This window comes from Notothenia coriiceps, unplaced genomic scaffold, assembly GCF_000735185.1.
Source record: "Notothenia coriiceps isolate Sejong01 unplaced genomic scaffold, NC01 NC01_scaffold00034122, whole genome shotgun sequence".
In the NCBI taxonomy this organism is placed as follows: Eukaryota; Metazoa; Chordata; class Actinopteri; order Perciformes; family Nototheniidae; genus Notothenia; species Notothenia coriiceps.
In genome coordinates this window covers 10,729-21,492 of record NW_011366823.1, presented here as the reverse complement: position 1 = coordinate 21,492, position 10,764 = coordinate 10,729, and the positions used below count along the sequence as shown (strand labels likewise).

Here is a 10,764-nt window from a genome sequence, read left to right as displayed (position 1 = left end):
TGTGTGTGTGTGTGTGTGTGTGTGTGTGTGTGTGTGTGTGTGTGTGTGTGTGTGTGTGTGTGTGTGTGTGTGTGTGTGTGTGTGTGTGTGTGTGTGTGTGTACCTCTCCTCGCCTCAGCATGTCCCACTTATTCATAATCTTCAGAGCATACACTTGCTGTGTGCTTCTCATCCTTGCCACAGCAACCTGCAGCGGTGACGATTAAGAAGAACGTGAAGTTTCAAATTAATAACAGACCTTGTCACTGCTCATGAAATAGGAAGACATTTGGGTAAATAGAGTGTAAAAGCAGATACTTCAAAATGCTTGATCAGATCATGTTAATATGAGTATCACTCCTGCTCACCTCACTGAATGTGCCTCTGCCAATCACCTTCAGGATATGAAAGTCTTCCCTTTTGATGCGAGTCCTTCTCACCTGCCTCACCAGGGGCTCGGCTGTGTTTGGACGAGAGAAGGGAGAGATTGTTTCATTTTTATGATACATTGTAGCTTACAAATAAGACAGGACAAGGGATCTGATCAACCAGAAACATGACAGATGGTAACGCAGAAATGTTTTGTGTCTTTATGGATGGAAGGACTTAAACTTCCTAAGCACCCACAGTACCACAGTTGAAAAAACATATCCTTATCCTCAATTTCATACAAGGAGTTCAGATGGGTCATTTGAAACCCTGCATGCTTGATTTGTTTGTTTGATTGTGCTAAGCCAAAATTAAATAAATAAGTAACTTAATAAATATATACAAATATATTGATGTAAAATTACATCAATAAAAGAAATGGTATGGCATTTTGCGGACTGAGCTTATTTGTTTTCTTGCAGTAAGACATATATGAAAAGATTGATAGAATTACACTTACAATCTAATTTACTCTAACACTTACTATGAAGCAAGAGCTAGCACATAATTAGCATCACTTAGATTAAATTAACGCAGCGTCCACACGGCAGCGTGCGTTGAAACTTGCCGGCGGGCGTGTCTGAAGCTCAACCAACAACCAATCACACAAGCACGCGGTTTGATTGGCTAGAGCTTGTACTGGCATATGATTTGATTGGCTGACGCTTCCGTCGAAGCTTAAAAAGTTGAAATTTTCTCAACTTTTGAAGCGAGCAACGGAGGCAAAGCGAGGCGACGGAGCCACAATGCAGTTCGGCAAAGCGTGACGTCACCCCATTCAAAGTGAATGGAGAAAACTATTGAGGGAAATAAACATACAAGAGACAATGTGTTATGCAGATTTTTTTGCTGCATGCTGGTTTAGCTCCATATGTTCTATAATCCTCTTCCCCTTTCTTTGTTTTCACTTTAACTTTAGTCTAGCTGCCAGGTAACACATAGAACACAAAGGCACACAGTCTCAATCAGGTTCAAACATCACATTTAAAATACATCAAGTGACCCTATATTATGTCATTGCTAAAACCATCATCATCATCTGCCCCCAATATAAATAAAAGCAAAACAAATAAACAGAGAAGACATAAAATGCGGCCAAATTAAATTGGTTTATATATTTACCTTTTTTTTTCTGTTACCATACTAAAACTTTTTATAAATTCCTAAAGAGATTGAGATTAAGATCACTTTCATTAAGCCCTGATGGGGATTTCAGTCCTTGATTTGCACCAAGGACACCTCGGCAGAGCCCAGGAGGCAAACCAGCAATTCTCAGGCTACCAGTCCGCACTCTGTATTTTTGGTCGGATCTGGACCTGAACCGGTTACCCTTCAGATCCCAAGCCAAGTCCCTACAGACCGAGATGCCACCCCTATGTAGTGCAATAGTACAAACGTCAGTGATCTGTATGACATCAAAATGAATGCTGTCCATTCATCAGTCTATTTCTATTCTAGCATAGAAACAGTCGTCTGTGTGTTTTTCTGTGACGCAACATGCATGCCCAGCCCCTGACCCAGGGCGACAGCATGTGTTCGCAGAGGATAAAGGATCCTTGTCACAGGATTGTCCTCTGACTCAGGAAACGTTGAGCTCTGAAGCCGCAGCGTGTGTGTGTGCCTGCAGGTTCTCTCTCTTGCATTCCTCTAAGTGTGTAGAGGAGGTGGGGAATGAAAATAAAAATGAAGGACTGGAAACTTGCCTCAATTCATAAATGATAGCTGCTATTTTTAGATGTACTGAGCAACTCCAATTCAGACAGTTACTCTGCTGAAGAGGAACTCCCTTTATGGTAAATATAATTTTCTAACTGAAGGGACACACCGATCAGGAAACGGTGTGTGTTTTCACATGTTATAGAAGTAGAGTCATAACAAAATGACCACATCTTAAAAAGGAAGATCAGTCAAGGACATCCAGAAGGTCAAATCATCTGATCGCTTTAAAGCTTGTAAACACTTCAATCAGGGTCATTATAGGATTTGTCATATTCTGGAACATCCCTGAGTCTCCACTTACCACTCACTCATTAAATCCATGACAACATGTTGGAGCCTACAGAGAAACAAAACGCTACAGCCACTCACAAAGAGGGTGCACAAGCTTGAATGGGCAATTATGGAAGCATTGGTCGGACAAGTGCAATGTCAGAAATATCTGGATACTATTACTAATGAAAAGTTGCTGTTGAACACGTGTTAGCCACAGACCTTATTTCAGACTTCTAACCACAAACTTGCTGAAAAACGTTGACTTCGAGACGAGGGGACTGGAAGTGGTAAAAGGTTAAGTTATCTACAGGTTTAGGACTCATTCCTGCACCACTCTCAGCTTAAAAAGCATTCAACAAACCCATAGGTGGAATCATGATGACTATGTCCACTTCTTTTGTACCGTCTTTGTTTCTAATCCAGGTTTAGGTTACAGTGGCAGCAGACAAGGTGCCCAGACGTGCTTCACCCTGGCCAAATCCAAAAAATGCTAGGACGTTTGGCCAGGTGGGATATGTCATTGCTCCAGAAATCCAGATCCGTACAGCCTCATGTAGTTGTCTAGGTCGATTAATATTCTCTTAGCTATGTGGAAGTCTGACCGATGACTTCCTGATGTACAGTAAAGCCATGAAAAACATCCCATAATGTCCACCCAACACCTTGATAACTTTTGGGTGTAGTTTGAACAGTCTGCTCATTCCTCAGTGACATCACTTCACAGATGCTCTTTAGCAAAAATCCAAACACTGGGAGAAAAATGATTCTGTTTGTTTCTGGGCAGGAAATGGACCTCGCTGTCCGTCTTGTTCTGGTTGCTTCCTGCAGCTGTATCCCACCAATAAAAGAAAGTCTGTGGAACAGTGTGTGTGTGTGTGTGTGTGTGTGTGTGTGTGTGTGTGTGTGTGTGTGTGTGTGTGTGTGTGTGTGTGTGTGTGTGTGTGTGTGTGTGTGTGTGTGTGTGTGTGTGTGTGTGTGTGTGTGTGTGTGTGTGTGTGTGTGTGTGTGTGCGCGCGCATGCGCGCGCATGCGCGTATGTCCTGTGTCAGTGTGCCAGCTTGTGTTTATTCAAGACTTCCAGTGTAAGTGCTCGGCCGGCCCCTCTGCCAGCTTCCTATCGTCATGAATGGAAATTACTCCCCTCCATGAAGAACGTCAGGGCAAAGAGATGGAGGAGAGAGGTTTACAAAATGTATCAAATGTGTTGATGAACAGTTATTTGATATGATGGAAAGTCTCTATGTAAGATTTGTTACTAACATTTCTGCTTGTCATTTGCTTGATTCATGTCTACACAGTTCCAATTAGGACATAAAACAAGAAACGCATTTGAATAGCTGAAGGGCCTTGTGAGGATATCCCATGACTGCACATGTTGATGACTAAACCCTCCGTAATAATCCATTCTGATATGTGGATAACAAATGTTTTGTATCAGGCTGAAAGCACATAGACAGCTGCTATACAGCACATGGTTTGTGAATGAATTGTGCTAGACTGTACAATTATTATTAGTAATGTACAATTTATTAGATGTTGATTTCATATCAACACAAAGGACAACATGTAAACTCTACTGTTACTTGCTGTTACTAGTGATATTTTTAATGAAAGAAAAAAACAGTGATGCAGTCAGCTCATGTAAATGTTGACTCTGTATCCATTACTGACCTCACCTATTAGGAAAACCATGTAGAGGGTGACCAGAATCCACCAGTTATTTTCGTCATAGCAAACCTTAATGATTAAGGCCTCACTGAGCTTCACAGAGGGCAACACAATAACTGAGTGTTAAAGTATTATTGTGCAAGCTTTTCCGCATTACGAAAGGTTCATAAAAATTGCAAATAAACATACTTTCCACATGCCTCTGACTTCACAATAAATATTTCCTCAGTAGGGTAGTTGCGAAGAACACTAATGAAGCATATTGTAAGTTCAAATCTTAAATGCATTTAAGTTATTCATTTGAATTGTTCTTCTCTCACTCCTTCAGCTGCCTCTAAAATATAATGATAATGAGTGCACTCTTTGAGTAAAAAATTAGCCAATTGGTCAATCATGGGGCTGTGTCAAACTGTATCTATTCTTTATTCTGCTGGCGTCAGCTGAAAGACAAGATCAAGGAGGCCCTCCTTCAAGTCTTTATATCCAGTTGAGCTCATCAGAAGTCCACTCCTCATCAAATCCAGATCTTTATTATTCTAATCTCATCTCAATCACCACCAGTGTCTACAAGACACCCTTAAGATATATACGGTTTCACTATGGGGCATGCCAAAGACTAGTTGATTAAAACAAAAAGTTGACCAAAGGAAGGGTCTTAACACAGACACATTGGACACTGGATCCTCCTTCCTGGACGCATTGTGTGGTTACATTTGGAGTGTCCCACCACTGAGGGCACATGATGACCCCATGCCCCGGTACTGAACAGTACCATAGATACACACATTCAAGGGTTTGCTGACACTAGTAGAGACAGAGGGAGGAGAGTTGAGATGACATGCTATCAGACTTACACAGAGCAGAGGCAGGTACCCGCATGTTTTACTGCAGTGTAAGACAACAGAACAATGTGACCTTAGAAAAGAAGAAACCAATTTATTTTGTATACAAAATGGCTCTTTAATACATGAATTAAAAGCAAACACAGTATTTGTGTTTAATAAGTCAGGTGTCCACCTATTGCATTAAAACAAAAATACATTTAAAATAAAGAAGAATGAAAGCCTGAATGAAAGCAAATTGATAATTCAGGCAGACTACCTATAATATTTTGATCTTTATTTTAAAATGTACTGTAAGTGCTGTAACTGCTAGTACTACCCATTCTTGTAAAAATGTACAAGCAATCAGATTGTCTTTTTAAAAAAAAGGTAATACAGTTACTCTTTTTTGTATCCTGATTACGTTACCACGTGATGCTTTTTTTTAACAAAAGAAGGCAACTTAGTTACATAAAAAAGATGTAATCAGATTTCTGTAACATTTCTAAAAATGATGGATTACTAGCAGGAATACAATGTCACTAAAAACCAAAAAAGATTGTATAGTGTTTGTTGTAAAGGATCAGAGGTTCTCTATTCTCTGTAAGCTGTACTGTTCTGTAGGCTAATACTTTAAGTGTGAATCTATACGCCTACTGCCTGAATCTGCTTTATGGTTTTCACTTTCTTTTCTTCATTTGTTCTGTTTTTAATTCAGCAGGTGAACCTATATGTTCATTAAATAGTGTGTGTGAGCTTAACTGTGTGTGTTAAACTAAAATAGAGCTCAGATTTTATTTCTGCTTTTCAAACTGTAGTATGTGCTCAAGTGTTGGTGTATAGGCTGCTGCCTGGATATGCTTCATGAAAGGAAGGTTTTCCTATAAATAAAATATTTGTTATCCTATTTTGGTTTCTTCAAGAGAGACTAGATCTATGGGAACACCTATATGAAACGTAGAGCAAGGGATCATTGTCCACAAGTTAATCGATCGCAGATGGCGTCGTGGTCACGGACGATTACAAATAAAAAAATAATAATAAAATAAAATAAAAACGAAATGGGTCGCGAAATATACTTGGGCGGCCCGCCCAAGTATAGTCTATGTGTGGGAAACCCTGGATATACATGTGCTCTTGTCTTTATTTACATTGCATTTCTTATTGTGATACGTTTTACAGGTAACTAATCATTTTAGCGGATTCCATTTTGAAACCCCCCAGCTCTGGTGGTCTCCGGTTGCTCTCTGGGTCAGAACACAGAGGTCAGCTCATTTTAGAGAGCTGTTTATATGCTGCTGTAATCCCTGAACAAATGCTGACCTTTGTCTGTCGGTCGCTCTTTAAATGGAATCCAGTGTGGATTTACAGCAGATGAATATCAAATCATTCATGTGTTTAGTGCAATTTGATAGTAATATTATCGCTATATGAGTTTGTTTATAAATCAGATGTTGACATACCATGTGACCTATAATATATATATTTTATTTAGGAAAAAATCTGATTCCAGCACCCAATGTGATGTAATTCATTTATGAACCCAAACTTAAATCAACGGTTTAGAGATCAAAGTCCAGACTTTTTTTCTAAGGATAAATCCAAATGTTTACATGCTTCCCAAAATATTCTCCAGCACATAAATGAAGGTGGAGATGTCATCAAGTGCGCTGAGACCCATGACACCTGAAGCTTCACTGACTTTTAATTGGCCAAACACAGCCCACAGTTTGGCAAATAATGAATCAACAATAAACCATCACTATATTTAATCCTGACATTGTTTTAAACAAACCATGGCTCAGTTTGGTTAGCTTCAGTCTGTTTCAGTGGAGAAAGCTGAAACAAATGACATCAATAACTAATTCAGGGACTCATCCAGTTAAGAGCAAAGGATTGGTAAAGGTTTTAGAAGCCACACACATATAAGGTTTGCATCAAATCATAACAAATACAAACTTGCAGTGGCACTCAGGTAAATTGTAAGAGCAGAATCATCCAATGTGAACATAATACACTGAACAAAAATATAAACGCAACACTTTTGTTTTTGCTCCCATTTTTCATGAGATGAACTCAAAGATCTAAAACATTTTCTATATACACAAAGATAAGATAAGATAAGACTTTATTCATCCCGAAGGAAATTAACCATTTCTCTCAAATATTGTTCACAAATCTGAAAAAATCTGTGATTGTGAGCACTTCTCCTTTGCCGAGATAATCCATCCCACCTTACAGGTGTGGCATATCAAGATGCTGATTAGACAGCATGATTATTGCACAGGTGTTTCTTAGGCTGGCCACAATAAAAGGCCACTCTGAAACGTGCAGTTTTGCTTTATTGGGGGGGTTTGTGGGGTCCGAAACCAGTCAGTATCTGGTGTGAGGGTTAGGATTAGGGTTAGGGTTAGGGTTAGGGTTAGGGTTAGGGTAATGTTGTGAATCGAGTGGCCTGTGTTCATCGTCCATAACATACGCCTGCCCATACCATAACCCCACCACCACCATGGGCCACTCGATTCACTAACCCTAACCCTAACCCTAATCCTAACCCTCACACCAGATACTGACTGGTTTTCGGACCCCCCCAGACCCCCCGAATAAAGCAAAAATGCATGTTTCAGAGTGGCCTTTTATTGTGGCCAGCCTAAGGCACACCTGTGCAATAATCATGCTGTCTAATCAGCATCTTGATATGCCACACCTGTGAGGTGGGATGGATTATCTCGGCAAAGGAGAAGTGCTCACTATCACAGATCTTTTCAGATTTGTGAACAATATTTGAGAGAAATGGTTATTTTGTGTATATAGAAAATGTTTTAGATCTTTGAGTTCATCTCATGAAAAATGGGAGCAAAAACAAAAGTGTTGCGTTTATATTTTTGTTCAGTGTATGTAGTGGATTTGTGAAACTTTGTTAAGGCTCCTTTCTGCCTATACATTAGTTCTCCAACAGTTAAACAATGCGAGCAAGTCAAATCACCAACATGGAATTAGTGGATTAGCTTTGAGACAGTTCCTCATTGACAGAGTTAGTCAATAATAAATTAACTTGTGTTGTCCTTACTCAGGAATGTAGCTCTTAAACGGCTAAAATATGTGCTCAGTCGCACGCAATGCTACATTTGGTGATGTATCGATTCACTGTCCTTGCCAAACAAAGTGTTCGCCAAGCAACAAGTACTGTCAGAAACCGGAGGAGTAATCTAGGTCAACATGTTAATATCTAATTTAAACAGTTGTCAGGAACTCGCCAGTGGCTTCATGTGTGAGTCAGTCAAGCAAAAGCAGAAGAACCTGGCACATAAAAAGAACACACACACACACACACACACACACACACACACACACACACACACACACACACACACACACACACACACACACGTATACACTTAGCAACAAGAGGAAAACACTCACCCCATTGCAGGAAGCCAGCGACGTACTTCTCCCTTGCAAAGTGTGAGGAGTAGAACTCCTGGTAGACCCCCACCAGCAGGTCCAACAGGGTTTGGAGCCCAACAGGCCCCGTGGACTGGAGCCCCTCGGCGGGGACAAGTGCACCAAGGCCAGGGCCCGTGGACATGGTGGGTGAGGGGTCCGTTTAGAATTTCTTTGAAACCCTGGTGTCCATGGTGTGACGCATTTACAGTAAAGCTCTTCTTCCTCAGGGTTAACAGTTGCTCTGTTTAGAATCACTGAATCACATTTACAATAACAGCCAGCCCTCACTTTCTTCTTGGGACTGACCCACCTGACCCCCCCGCCGTCACACACACTGACTCTCTGGAACTCTTTCTGGATCCCACCTAACCACACCCCAAGTTTCTTATAGTTCACTGTCACTTAGGTTATTTTCTCCTTCCTGTTTGTCTCTGCCTGTCCCTCCTCTCCTCTCCCCATGGCTCTGCAGCATCTGTCAAGCCTGCAGTTTCTCCAGCTCTGACTCCAGACCTTTTTTGGTCTTTGCCTCCCTCTCTCTCCGCTCCTTGTGTCCAAAGTACTCCAAACGGTCTACTACAACAGCAAGACCCAATAGAGAAGCATGTACATGATCTGAAACAAATCCTTTTTCCCTTTTACGTCTATCACTTTTTTACATTACCTGTCCTTGTTTCCCCTTTTTCTCCCCCCCGTGACAGAAACAGGAACCACTGACCTGAACTGTTGCTGTTACACTCATGTCATGTTTTGAAGAGCGCAAATCTCCTTTTTTGTCAACCGTCCAAGGATGTCTTTGAGTCCCCGTGATTATGTTTGTGTCCCTGCTGTGTCACTCATCTCTCCCCCTGTCTCCCCTCTCAGTCCTGCTCATGTCATGTCACCATCCTGCAGAACAGTTTCCTCTCCCCAGCTCAGTGGATTTGAAATTCCTTCGCTCTCCGTCTGTTTACCCGTTTACTCACTCTGTCCCTCTTTCCTCCTCTATTGCAGTAGCTCTCTGTGTCTGTACTCTCTGTCTCTCTCCGCTCTTTCTCCTCCCCGACTTTTCTGCCTCGACTTTTCCACTGTACAGCCTCCTTCCACTTCTCTCTTTATAAATACACCACAGCTGCCACACAGCACCGCCTTAAACTTTATTCTTTATCCTACAGCTGCAGTGGCATCAAACTAAAGCTCCAAGCTTCCATATGCATAATAAAGCATCTTTTTTTATATAAAGTTAGTATTTGTGTCTTTTTTGTATTTCGTTTTTGTGTCACTGATCACTTGAGTGAGAAGATGTGTCAGTTATTTAAAATATAACAAAATATGAATCAGTTGAAGGAACAATAAGGAATATTATAAACACAAAAATGTACATATTAACAAAATAAACTTAAAATGATGGATTTATTTCTAGTTTTTTTAATCTTACAGCCCAAAAAAACACATTTTCATATACTGTATGTCAGTGGTCACCAACCTTTTTAAGCCCAAGATCACCGACTAGGTGAAAAGGCGAGATCTACCTATTGCAGAATTGAGTGAAAAAGACGGCCCAGACACTGCTTCCAATTTGAGGCCTTTTATATAGGCTAATTGCATCTGAATTACTGTTACAATGAAGGCTCCATAATCAGCTCACAGCATATAGGCAGGGGTAAAGTGCTATGTGCGAGTGGGGGGCGGACTTCACCTCCTTTAGGGGGGTCCTCACCTCCTCTAGGTCCTCGCCTCCTCTAGGGGGGTCCGGGGGGATGCTCCCATTCATCAATCTGGTGCACTTTGAGAGCAACATGAAGAGATCTATGGATTCATCTCTCAGCACCCATATGAGACAGAACTATAAACAGATTTTCTTTTTCTTTATGGATATTTTACAAATCACTCCCCTTTTAAACTGTAGGCTATTCTTGTTTTACTGCCATATAGTATTTCATACCTGTTTTTCATTTATTCTCTTATTGTTTGTATAACTATAATGATCATATGAAGGTGTACCGCGGAAATAATCTTTTGAATAATTTGTGACAAAACCGTTCTAATCTAAACACTCAGTCTGACAGGGGAAGACTCTCCTCCAGTTTTTTGTGGAAACAGCTCCTTATGTCCGTTAGTGCAGCTAGCTAACCAGATGCTAACATCACGGTCCCCGCTAGCACCGGTCCCTCTCTCTCCTCTCTCCCATCTCTCTCTATCACACTAAATGCGCTATTGCCACACACACACACACACACACACACACACACACACACACACACACACACACACACACACACACACACACACACACACACACACACACACACACAGAGAGAGCCGAGCTTGAATGACACAAGCACACGTGTATTTCCATGCAACTCTCTGATTGGTCTTGTGACTTGCCTCTGTTGCATTCACTGAACACGGGAAATTGCAGTCCTGCCGTCCTCTCTTGTGTCATGATGAG

General features: G+C 41.0%; 1 protein-coding gene across 1 annotated transcript; it reads right to left on the bottom strand.

Annotated features, from left to right (window-relative positions):
* Positions 1-103: 103 nt before the first annotated feature.
* Positions 104-9,370, bottom strand: LOC104961970 (myotonin-protein kinase-like; the record flags this gene model as incomplete). The annotated part of the gene is made up of 3 exons (XM_010790339.1): positions 8,313-9,370; positions 348-439; positions 104-187 (listed from the first exon to the last, which is right to left on the bottom strand). Coding segments are annotated over exons 1-3 (342 nt in total), but the record flags the coding sequence as incomplete, so codon positions are not given.
* Positions 9,371-10,764: the final 1,394 nt, after the last annotated feature.